This window comes from Pecten maximus, chromosome 7, assembly GCF_902652985.1.
Source record: "Pecten maximus chromosome 7, xPecMax1.1, whole genome shotgun sequence".
NCBI lineage: Eukaryota > Metazoa > Mollusca > Bivalvia > Pectinida > Pectinidae > Pecten > Pecten maximus.
Window position 1 is genome coordinate 19530932 of NC_047021.1, and position 14278 is coordinate 19545209.

The window sequence follows — 14278 nt, forward strand, 5'->3', positions numbered from 1 at the left end:
AATACTTTAACAAATTTGACCGCTTTGACCTCAAACATAGGTCGAGGTTGTGGTTGTGGTTCAATACAATACAATAACGATTCACGTTTTAATATGTAAGCATGCGTGAAATAAATAAGTATTGCCCATCCTGAGGCTGGCAAGGACATCCTCGTCTCGGCGATTGTTACATCGATACTTGTTTTGATATAATCTGACAATCTTGACATATTCCAACACAACAAGATATTAGAAAACAACTACGGAATTGGAGTAGACCAGCTTGACCTGGTCGCACACTACCCGAAATAATAAAAAGGTTTCATATTTCATCCTTCCTCTTACTTCACTACATTTTTGTATTTAATAAAACGATTCAAACAGGAGTTATTTTTAAAATATGCAAATGCAAATACTATTTAAAAAGGGAAAAGACTTATCAAATCATTATTAAACTATAGGTCCATCTATTTCACTTCATGTTTAACAAAATAATAATAAAAAAGGTGGTATTTAGAGGCTTTTATCCTTTTTTCATATTGTATGCGCATTTTCATTAGGCAACAAAGCCACACATCTGTAAAAAGTTGTATTGACTGGACACCTAAAACAAAAATACACAACAAACCATCTCATTAACCTGGTGACGTAAAAATACTGTGTGTTCAATTAAACGCTTAAACGATCGTTAAAACATCGAACATGCCAAGTTTCTGGATGATAACGATTACAGGGGAGATGTAAACAACAGACACGTCTGCAGTACTTGTGTTGACATCACTAGAACAAACACCAAGCTGTCAGCATCTGCGGCTGCTAGGTTGCAGAGGAAATACTTCGAGGCTACAGGTAATGCGGTTGATTTTCAGAAATTTTCAGAGAAAAAACTTGGCAAGTACTGGGATATTTTTTAAAAGAAATTAGCTACAGACAGGAGACTTGTGTAGAATTTTTTTACATCGATAGCCTACCAACAAGGACTGTAGTGTTATCTGGAAACAAACAGTGTAGGCATTGACATCATCAAAGGGGTTCCGTATAAAAAAGTACCAAAGCATTTTAATCGAATATTACTGTAATTCTTGTGGGGTTTTTTTTAACTTTTAAAATTTATGCTTAAATCCTGACTAGACTGATTTATGTGATGTCTTCATTACATGTTCAGTTTTGTGTTAATTAACTGATATTTTATCAAAGAATTTCAAGTTTTGATGAAAGATGGAAAATCATTTTAATGCATTTTGTAAATATAAAAACATATTTATCGTAAACGATGATGTTTTATTGTCTTTGTTATGTTTAAAAAACTAGAAATGAAATGTTTGTTTACACACAATCATAGGAAGAAATAAAGCCATTATCGCCTGTTGAATTCGGTGTTATCGAGTCCATGTCAGCGATATTGACCGAGGCCGCTCGCTGACTTTAGGTTGTTGAAACCATGCATCGACCTCATGAATATGCAATATTTGGTTTGTTTTTGTTTAACGTCCTATTAACAGCCAGTGTCATTTAAGGACGTACCAGGTTTTGGAGGTGGAGGAAAGCCGGAGTACCCGGAGAAAAAACCACCGGCCTACGGTCAGTACCTGGCAACTGCCCCACGTAGGTTTCGAACTCGCAACCCAGAGGTGGAGGGCTAGTGTTAAAGTGTCGGGACACCTTAACCACTCGGCCATCGCGGCCCCCGGAATATGCAATAAGTGTATAGTATAATTACCTAATTAATAATATAAAAACCAAACATCAATCAGGTTTCTCGCCCTCAGATTCTACTGTCAACCAGCTTTTATCAAACTATAGTACCATGCCCTGACCAGTTTAAAGATTTAAGATTTCGATTTTGTGACAAAAGCAAAACGTTTGACAAAGTATGGAAGGAAGGCCTTTTATATGAATAACAAATGTATGGAATTAAAGAGAAATTACTCAAGTGGTTTAAAAAGTTCTGGGAACAAAAAGTGTCAACTGAGGGATATGTATCAACGTGTAGATCGATACGTGCAGGAGTAACCCAGGGCTCGGTCCTCGATCTGATGATGTTTTATGTTATATCAATATTGTTGATTGTGTAGCTGATGTTTTAAATTTATACGCTGATGATACATCCTGATATACAGTAACTGATGATACATCCTGATATACAGTGATACATCCTGATATACAGTAACTGATGACACATCCTGATATACAGTAACTGATGACACATCCTGATATACAGTAACTGATGATACATCCTGATATACAGTAACTGATGACACGTCCTGGTATACAGTAACTGATGATACATCCTGATATACAGTAACTGATGACACATCCTGATATACAGTAACTGATGACACATCCTGATATACAGTAACTGATGACACATCCTGATATACAGTAACTGATGACATCCTGATATACAGTAACTGATGACACATCCTGATATACAGTAACTGATGACATATCCTGATATACAGTAACTGATGACACATCCTGATATACAGTAACTGATGACACATCCTGATATACAGTAACTGATGACACGTCCTGATATACAGTAACTGATGACACGTCCTGATATACAGTAACTGATGACACATCCTGATATACAGTAACTGATGACATATCCTGATATACAGTAACTGATGATACATCCTGATATACAGTAACTGATGATACATCCTGATATACAGTAACTGATGACACATCCTGATATACAGTAACTGATGATACATCCTGATATACAGTAACTGATGACACATCCTGATATACAGTAACTGATGACACATCCTGATATACAGTAACTGATGATACATCCTGATATACAATAACTGATGACACATCCTGATATACAGTAACTGATGATACATCCTGATATACAGTAACTGATGGCACATCCTGATATACAGTAATTGATGACACATCCTGATATACAGTAACTGATGACACATCCTGATATACAGTAACTGATGACACATCCTGATATACAGTGACACATCCTGATATACAGTAACTGATGACACATCCTGATATACAGTGATACATCCTGATATACAGTAACTGATGATACATCCTGATATACAGTAACTGATGACACATCCTGATATACAGTAACTGATGATAACCACTTGCATTAACTCAGTATTAACTAATGATTTATATGGTATTGAACAATAGGCTCAGAGATGGGATATAACATTTAATCGAGTCAAAACACAATCAGTATTTTTGTTTTCTAAAAAATCATAATCATGATCATCCGGATATATATATATATTGTAATGAACCTGTGGAAGTAGCGCGTGGTCATCAACATATTTGGCTTACCTTCAGTGATGATGATTATGGAAAGATCACATTAATGACATCCAAGCATAAATAGAATATAATAAATAGATTAAGAATTACAAAAAATATTTTTGATAGAAAAGCACATACAACTATGTTTGTATTATTCATAAGACCGATTCTTATATAATCTTATGTATGAGACAATTGTTTGGGTTTTTTTTTTTTTGAAAAAAAATCCTTGATAACAACTGCACTGTGTAGAGGAACTTCTCGTGGAATAGTATACGAAGAGCTGAATGGATCCCTTTGGATTATAGAAGAAAACAATACAAATTAGTAATGATATAATTTTTAAATGACCAAATTTTAGATAAATATCCGCTGCGTGCTGTTGGAATACATGATTACCCACTTTGTCGAACGATCAGCTTTTCTTATTATCAATGTTGTTAATTACCTCAATAAGTTTGCTCTCGGTCTATCAAATGTTCGCTCAATTAATCTAAATGTATTTATTTTGATTGATATAACCAGTTCTCAAATAAAATTGCCTTTGTTACGAAAATGAAAAAAAAAAATTCTTCTTGATGTTTCGAGTTTAATTATTAGCCCAAACAAATTTCGAGCTGTATAAGTTACTATATGTCATCATGTGTAAATATTTACTTATTCTACTCAGATTTCACACTGGTAGTGTTGTTGATGATATAAAAGCTGGTGTTGAAAGGTTTCGTTTTCTCATTCTATACAAATGATTTATTGTCAAGTATATTAATTCCCATTTCTGTCAGTTGGGGGTTGGAAGATCAAATTTGACAACTATCAAAATACGTGCATTACATAAGTGTATATATGCAACAGTTTTAAATGATGTACAAGACCGTTCACATTGACGAATCAGCCGTGTGGGCTAAGTGGTACGTTACTGAAGTGCTGGTGACAGTCTAACGTTCCCCTCAGAAAATATGTTTGTGTGCGTCTTGTTTTACACGTGTCAGTGTAAATTTTGTTTTTTTACATATGATTTTTTTTTTCAATTCTTCATTCAATTAATATCATACTTCTGGCAACTTGACTATTCGACTAAACTATTGACACGTCAGACAGCATTCAACGAGATACCCCAACGACCTAGAACATTTTAATAACCTTAACTATTCAATATTATTATATACTAATCAACGACCGCATGTTCTTTTTCTTCATTTTTACTGTATGTATAGGTACATTGAGTGTGTGACAGAGGCCAGGCTCAATGAGCTTTATATTGCATATTTTTTGCAAGGCTTTCCACTTTTCGCTGTTGGTCGTCCCAAATCGTTTGTATGTTAATTTGTGAATAATGTGAATACAATTTGCAATATCGCATCGAACAGACGATATGTACGTTATGTACTCGATGCACCGAAATATCACTTAACAGGTTCACATACATGTGCACAAATAGGTTCGTTTACTTTGAATATTTCATGAATACGTCAACGCGACAGGTCATTCTTATCGGACTATACACATTTATAATGACTCCTCCCTGCTAATAATCAGACATATATAACAGTTACACAAATAACGAATTAACACAATTTGTATGATCCATGCACTGACCGGGACTCGAATTAATGATCCATAGTACCCAATCGCCTAGCCAGAAATACTCGCATATTTTACCACTGCGCCACATTTACGTTCTTAAAAAAGAACTTGTCAATGGCGCAGTGATGGTCGACCCAGTAGTCTGCTAAGGTCAAAGTGAAAAATCATCTTTTAACTGATATGAATACCTAAATCGCAATATATATACATAAATGGATGCGAATTGTACACATATATCAAACACATTAAACTACGACACGAAATTCAAATATATAACCTTCGGCTGAACAACACATAGGGCATATGATACATTGTGCTAATAACAAGATATATTATACCAATACAGACTTTGGTTGAGGGCAATCCATGGTTTTACAGACCTAACCTGTACAATATTCCTCGAGGTCGAAGGCCGAGGGGGATAATGGATTGCCCGAAACTGAAGTCTGCATTTAATTTAATATATGATTTATATTAATTTAAAGGGAAAAAAAACAAACAAACAAACGAAGAAAGTTCCTTTAAAATACCTCATCACATCACCAGGAGTTCAATATAACGTTCGCCAGGTCCGTGAAATGTTCTATAAACCTCTGCTAAAAGTATCTCTCAGCACAGATGACATAATTTCTATTTTTAGCAGGAGTCCATATAAGAGTCCATGGACCTGACAAAACATAATATTAACTCAACGGTGATGTCATGGGGTATTTCCAAGGGAAAATTGATGTCATTTGATCAATGAATGATAGTGTTGCATACCAATATATAAAAAACATAATGTAGCCTGACGTGTGCGAGATACATGACACAAACGACTTCAATCAGTTTAGGGTTTAATCAGTTTACTACGAAAGACGCCTGCAGGACACCCCACCCGGTCTTATACTGACAATGGGAAAACCAGTATACTTGCCGACCCGAAAATTGCTGAGCTCTAAGCCTAAGCAGAAGTAGCAACTACGCTGTACCATTTTGATCACTCTGGTATTCCTCGGCCATGGGATAGAACCCAAAGCCTTCCTCTCTGTGGCGACCGTTACTCTAAAGGCTAACAGCAAGGCAGTGTCAAGGGACACTTTAGAAACAAGAAAGTTACACAATTGGAGATGGGAGGGGCGATCATGTATCAATTAAAAAATCTGTCTGAACAAAAGAACATAATAACAATAATGAGTTAACGATCAAGGCCTGAAATATTACTGTTGACACTTTATCCATATACCTTACTGTGTAAATAGGACTTTGTGCTTGAATCCATTGTTAAACATCCTTAATGTTATTTCTATCAGATGCGCAAGGGATTGGTACAGCTTCAGAAAAATGCCCCGTTCTCAATAATAGTTAAGCATGAACTTATCGTGTATTCGTAATACATGTATGTCAGGCGAGGTAACCCCTGCAAGTGAAAAACTCTACAAAGCTTTAAGATTCTCATAGGTTGCCGCGTACGTGGAAAACGAACTCATTGGATTTAAACAGTTCCGAAACTAGCACCATTTTTTTTTTATTCCTAATACTGTTGCATTGCTGTTAAGAGAATACACAATGTTTTATATCCAGTGTATATTGATTCACGTGTAATGTCGATTTAATGCTGATATTTGATTTATTTGAAAATTCTAAAGAAACTGAACGAGTTTTTGTAGTGCCGGGATAACTCAAAGATTTCAATAGGTCGATCACTGTACCCAAACAAAACCCAATCCGGTTTAAATATTCGACGCAGTTTTTCTAGATCAGCGTTATCTACAGTTCCATATGCTTCCAGCAATGCATTTCGTCTGTTAGCCCTGCGGTACGCTTTAGTACCGGAAGACTCGTACGCTGTGATGAGGGCGCCCAGAAATTCCTCCTTTACCACCGAGTCCGCCTCCTCCCGCGTGAACGGTACACTCACGTTCATACCGAGGTAACCGCGTATCTGCAGATTCCGCCATGTTCTCTGCATAGCCTCGTAAAAACTGACACATCTTAATGTGTCTTTCACGAACCGGTACAAACGTGTAGTGTGGTCGTACAAGCTATCATACCCAGCATCTTCTATGTCTTCCATTGAAATATTGACATGTGAACGATTCGAGATTATTTTCAGCAAATGTTCAGCATCAGTGCTGAACGTTTCCATTGTTCCAATGAAATCGAAAGTATGGTGACATGGACTGCAATGGTCGTACATTGGTATGAAATGAGGATCCCGTTTGACGTTAGATCGTTCCGAATGAATAAAATATTTCACCATATCTGAAAAGGTAACGTCGTGTCCACAAACAGATGTAGTGTTTTTATATAAAAACTTCTTGACTTTCAGTCCAATCTTATCCCAGTACAAGGGATTGGAGGATAGAAGCTTGTCCACCCAACCCGAAAATAGCCGCTGGTATGGGTTTCTCACGAACATGAACTTCAGTGAACTGTTAAGAAGAGCTGGTCCTCTTTTCCCGTACTTCTCTATATGGGGTGTCTTCATGTCAAACCATTTAACAGCAAATACAGAAGAATAACTCCGCTTATCACCACAGTACTCTAAAACACGACGCCAGAATGTAGATCCAACTTTCTGAATAGGACAAAAACCTACCCTCAGTTTGTCATCCAGTATCATGTTCCAATTTCTTTTCGGCAAAATAGATTTATGTCGCGAACACATATTGTACAATTTTCTTAATCGTTCCTGAGAGATCTGTTCTGCGCTGGCATTTACCTTGATAAAAAAAAAACACAATAGGTAGTAAATCATCAACATATATTTATAAAAAAAAAAAAATGGTAAAATCCAGACGAGACACAAAGTCACATGGATCATCTACTAATACGAAGACTTTCTTTGTTCAAAACTATGACATACACTTACATTTAATTTGATTGGTTTAGGAGCCATTTCATCTTGTCCGATGTAGCCATGGATTCCTCTTTTCCGAGTAGGCCAGGGGGCACCAGCAGGTTTTATGACGACTGTGAACATGCAACATATATCGTGTATACGTTTTTGCATAATCCTTTATTTCAGTTTGGTTAATTTTGTTTATTTTATTAAACGTCCTATTCACAGCCAGGGTCACTTAAGGATGCGCCTGGTTTTAGAGGAGTGGAAAGCCGGAGTACCCGGAGAAAAACCACCGACCTACAGCCAGTACCAGGCATCTGCCTCACGTGGGTTTCGAACTCGCGACCCAGGGGTTGAGGGCTAGTGATAAAGTGTCAGGACACTTTAACCGTTTGGCCCTCGCGGCCCCTACATAAATCATGTTGATGTCGAAAAAAAGAAAAAAAAACACACAAATACAAAAAGCATTTAAATACATGTGTATGTCAATACTAAAACACAAACTTTATGTCGAAAACAATTACCTTATTTATCGAAAAATTGCAACTTTGACATAGTTAATACTAATATTTATTCCGGTAAAAAAAGGACATATCAATATGATGAATTATATCGTTATATAAGGCATCTTTCCTTTATCGCTATTAGTTAGTTATATATTCTTAACGGCCCATTAACATGATAAGTAGAAGCGTCTGCTTCTGGTTAATATTAATATAAAAAAAAAACAGGGATACTATTTTTTTCTATTAATACTTACCAGAAGTAGACGCCTGTGGTAAATATGAGCATAAACAAAACAACATCAAACAATCGTATCGCCGTATCTCATTATCTGTTACTGAAAACTGATTCAGAGGGAAATATTTGACGAAATTGACATATCGAATAATAAAATAAGTTTTGTTTTATTGCAGCATCGACTGACCTATATCTGTAATAATTAAGTTCCGTTCATATCTATTTTCTTTTGTCAGGTTATTAATAAACTTCAAAAGGGGGATAACTCTTCCATGGAACTTTCAGTGACTAATGATTTCGGCATCCTTGAAAATGAAGTCAATCCTTCATTACTGTAATACTAGCCCGGAAAAAAATAATTTAACAAATTCCATTAAAGATTCAAAGTAACTCAGTTGATAATTAATGACAGAGGTAAGATTTAAACAATAAGATAAAAAAAATGTATGTAAGGTGATGAATTATTTTTGCTTTGCCGAAATTGTTTAAATATTAATCCATTGATAATAAACCTTTATAGGCAAGAAATTTACGGAATATTTAACAAAGGATAACATTTGTTATTGAAAAACAAAATGAATGAATAAGATAAAATAAAATATAAAGATATCAGCCAGTGTGCATTTATTTACGAAGTAGTTATCAGAATGTATCTAAAATATTGTGTTACAACTTTCATCTAAACCAGCATTTAAATTCAAGGTAACAAAGATCCAAAAGTGAAGTAATGGTAATTTCATATTTTTGTAGGAATCAGTTACTTCCAATTAAGTACATATTATCTACTCAACGATCGGACAAAAAAGGTCATTTTTAATGGTCCATGTACGAGACACAGAAGACAAAAATCGTTAGATGCCGGGAACTAAATACAAATTTAACTGTATGACACAGACAGGACTAGCCGGTGAAGATTCGGGATTAGATTATCTTAGTGGTACCAAGGATGCCAGTCATGCTGTTTACTTTAAATAACAATATTAATAGTGATATTGTCATAGGGAAATCATCACGAAGTCTCTCTCATTTATATGTGTGAGGCAGTCAAAGGAGAACTGATGTGTGAGGCAGTCAAAGGAGAACTGATGTGTGAGGCAGTCAAAGGAGAACTGATGTGTGAGGCAGTCAAAGGAGAACTGATGTGTGAGGCAGTCAAAGGAGAACTGATGTGTGAGGCAGTCAAAGGAGAACTGATATGCAGTTTTAGACAGTGCACCATATGCACAAGAATTGAATTATCTATCTTCGTAGATTTTGATGAAAATTACGGTTTAGAGAACTTGTTAACATAATTTGTCGTTATATTCAAAAGTTGCCGACTTGTAACGTTAGGTGACGTTAAAAAATCATCTGTCTTTTTATCACTGCTGCTTCAATGCCATTAACGAGTTTTAAAAATTATGGCTACATACATGTTTATCTGTACTATCTTATATGTTTGTTACGGTCAAATGTGATTATTTAATTAAGTATGTAGCAATACGTTTTCTAATGTTGGTGATGTATGTGGATAGGCGTTTGTTACAGGGGAACTGTTAAGTCTCTGCTACTTTTTATACTCCAGTACTATCTATATTCCAGTACTTTTTATACTCAAGTACTATTTATACTCCATTACTATGTATACTCCAGTAGGTTATCTGACCCGTATTACATCCGTATTTTGAGTTACCTGGTATATTGATATACAATTGTATGGTGGGAGGTTGGAAGAAAGCATGCAATAGTTATTTCGCTACCGTGTGCTGAGTCGAGGATAAGACATATTCTATGGGATGCTTATGAAAGCCAAATATTGTTATGAATATTATTAAGTGAAAATGTGGTTATATGGATTAATTGTTTTTTCCCCCATTTTATTATGTATATTTAATATTTTTGACATTTCCTAGTAACTTTATACGTGTTCTCAAGACGATTTATGAGCATAATAGAATAGTGCCATAATTAAATATAAATCACAAAACTGGAAATGTACATGGAAAATAAGACTCGATGTTTCATCTTGCAGGATAACTGTCCTCTGCTTTTCAAACTGCCGTCAAACATTCTACTATTATTTGAAAAAATCAATTGCGCTTACTCTGGGATTGATTGATCGGCATTGATGTAATAAATCACGGTGGCTGGATGGCGCATTGGTGCTAGTTATAAAACCATCGACTTTCACCTTTACTATCGGTTTTTGTATTCGGTCACTAGCCAGACAACCCATTTTCATCGATGGTAAGACCCAGACTAAAGTGTAAATTGATATAATTTCGTAGTTGCTGCAAAATAAAGTTTATATTTCATAATTTTTGGTATAACTGCCGTTTAAGATATAAACTTCGTTCTTTCATCAGTTTCATAACGCACAATAATACCCCCCATTTGTTACGATCTATTTAGTCATTTGATTTTCCTGTTATCTTAGTGACTGTGTTAAATGTATGCTACATACCATTGTATTGATCCAATGTTTAATATTAAGGCGAACCTTATTGTCGTCAAACCAACCCGGTTCATATACATGATGTGATCCGACTTAGGCCTGCCAGTCAGTCACAATTTACGTGGATGGCAGCTGTTGGTTATTTGCATTTGTTGCTACATACGAAGTATAAAATAGCATTATCATTATCTTCTGAATCCCCTGAGTTTGAATCTCATTATTTGAAAAAGAAATCGAATTATTCACCAGCCAATCGGTATATAGTACCAACAATAGACTTAGTGTCATGGCGGCGCCTCAGATTGTGGACATCATACAGCTTATATAGTATCGACACCACCTAATCTTAACTGTATCTATTGGTGCATTTATATATCAGTTATTAGCATAATTAATGAAACTGATACGGATATTGGTAAACTGAAATATAACGGATAATATGTCTATGAGACCTAAATGACTCCGAATATGCTTAAGAAACAACAAAAACGACACCGAAAATGGATGTAACAATAAGAAATGTCGACACACTAAGCTTCTATTTCCTTCACTCATAGTAACTGCAGTGAACATTTACTCCAGTCCTGCTTTTTTAATATATTTGAAGCTTACAACACCTTCGAAAATTGATGATGTAGAGTTATACATTTAAATGAAAACGGCTACTTTAATAATAGTCACACCATTTTAGACTATATAAGTGAGTAGACCAACAGATCATCTTTTCACTTACATTATTCCGGCTGTTTCGTTTAACTCCCCTCTCTTTTACGTATCATCTATTGTCACTGATGACACAATCTACTATGATGAACCGTTACATAGTAACGTTGTTTATAATAATGAAAATGTGATTGTGATAATTTAATAGGTAATATCTTCAATGGATGACAAACACATACAGGTAGCAATGTCACTCTTACCATTCTACAGTATACGTCTTCCCTCCGTAGTTAAATCTACTTGCATTTACGTTATGTATCGTCAGATGGCTATCACACATAAATAAATGTTTCCAATCGATCGTAAACTTATGTTTCCATTTGATCTAATTTCATAAGGAAGGGTGAGGGAAGAACGTCCTATTTAAAATACTAACCGAATTTAACGCCATAACGTCATTACTGTTTACCTAAAAGAGCATTGTGCTGTTTAACAAAAGTTCATTTTGCTGTTTAACAAAAGTTCATTGTACTGTTTAACAAAAAGTCATTGTGCTGTTTAACAAAATGTCATTGTGCTGTTTACTAAAAGGACATTGTTCTTTTTAACAAAATGTCAAAGTACTGTTTACCAATAGGTCATTGTACTTTTTACCAATATGTCATTGTACTGTTTACCAATAGGTCATTGTACTGTTTACCAATAGGTCATTGTACTGTTTACCTTAAGGTCATTGTACTGTTTACCAATAGGTCGTTGTACTGTTTACCTAAAGGTCATTGTACTGTTTACCAATAGGTCATTGTACTGTTTACCTAAATGTCATTGTACTGTTTACCTTAAGGTCATTGTACTGTTTACCAATAGGTCGTTGTACTGTTTACCAATAGGTCATTGTACTGTTTACCTAAAGGTCATTGTACTGTTTACCAATAGGTCATTGTACTGTTTACCTAAAGGTCATTGTACTGTTTACCAATAGGTCGTTGTACTGTTTACCAATAGGTCATTGTACTGTTTACCTAAAGGTCATTGTACTGTTTACCAATAGGTCATTGTACTGTTTACCTAAATGTCGTTGTACTGTTTACCAATAGGTCATTGTACTGTTTACCAATAGGTAATTGTACTGTTTACCAATAGGTCATTGTATTGTTTACCAATAGGTCATTGTACTGTTTACCTAAATGTCGTTGTACTGTTTACCAAAAGGTCATTGTACTGTTCACCAATAGGTCATTATACTGTTTACCAATATGTCATTGTACCGTGTACCAAAAAGTAGCTGCACAACGATTGATGTGAAATAAAACCAAAGTGACCTGCTAAGCTCAAAGTGCTTATCTTGCATACATCATGAAATGTTTTCATTGATACATTTTGCTGGGGACTGAAAAGGCAAAACAAAATATCCCCTGAACAAGAGGTCACAGTGGGTTGATGTATCGTAGGTACAGTCATCTGTATAGAAAACAATGACTTTACTGTATTTATTGTATTTTCAAGGTACGTTTTGAGCTTCATTCTTGAATGTGATTTTAAGGAGCCTACATTTCATTTTGATTTGTAGTATTACCCAAGTTGTTTATCCGATTAAAAACAAAGACTGTTATTGTAATCTACAGGCATCTTTGATGGGTACATTCCATATTTGGGCATCTCGCAAAATTGATCACGCGATCGTACTAAACAGCACAATCGTGCGTTGTTCGCTCCTTAACAGTATACGTAATAATGAGGCTGTTATACAAAGTATCAATAAAGTGTCACTTTAATACCACTTAGGTGGCAAATGATGAATTGTAGATTCATTGCCATTTATTCATTTGGCATTGTTTTACGGTTTATCGTTGGAATCATAATGGACCAAACTACACGGTAAAAAGACGTTCACAAAACACTAAACAATTATAAACATCACATGATTAAAAATATGAAAACATACACTCGTAACTTTAGAAGTACATGGGTATATAAAGTATTCATTGTGATCGATTTTTAGCATTTATACTTTGTGTTGAAGAATATATTATATATTTTGATGATGTAAATAAAAAAAAATACTTACACTGAATTTCGATGAAGATAACCACAATGATACAGCCAAGCAGAGTGAGAATCGCTGCTCGAAGGTGAAAATAAGACATCATGCTAAGGGTTGAGATCGTAGTAATGTTTATACCTCAGCCTTAAGGTGTCATATAACTACTGCGTACGTCACCATTAAATTCCCTTTTTATCGCTCGAAAGCACGTTTGAGATTTTATTTTCCAATGAAATGAGATTCTTTAGAAATATCAATAGCTGTAAAATAATAGTCGTTTTAAAATCAATGAAATGAAAACGTTAGACGAACTGGTTTATCGAAATTTAGAAATTCTTTTCTCAGTACTCTGCTTTCTGTGCTTTGTTTTCTTGCTCTGGGTTTCTAAATGACACCGTCCTCATATGACCCTTGGGGTGTCTAAAGGACACCCGTCCTCATATGACCCTGGAGTGTCTAAAGGACACCCGTCCTCATATGACCCTGGGGTGTCTAAATGACACCCGTCCTCATATGACCCTGGGGTGTCTAAATGACACCCGTCCTCATACGACCCTGGAAAGTCTAAATGACACCCGTCCTCATATGACCCTGGAGTGTCTAAATGACACCCGTCCTCATGTGACCCTGGAGTGTCTAAAGGACACTCGTCCTCATATGACCCTGGAGTGCCTAAAGGACACCCGTCCTCATATGACCCTGGAGTGTCTAAAGGACACCC

The 14278-nt window shown here is 35.5% G+C and overlaps 1 protein-coding gene across 1 annotated transcript; it reads right to left on the bottom strand.

The window, feature by feature from the left end:
• Positions 1-6457: 6457 nt before the first annotated feature.
• On the bottom strand, positions 6458-7453 carry LOC117331116 (carbohydrate sulfotransferase 11-like). The gene has a single exon (XM_033889711.1). It carries the CDS (start codon positions 7451-7453, stop codon positions 6458-6460), a length of 996 nt encoding a protein of 331 aa, XP_033745602.1.
• Between the last annotated feature and the right edge of the window lie 6825 nt (positions 7454-14278).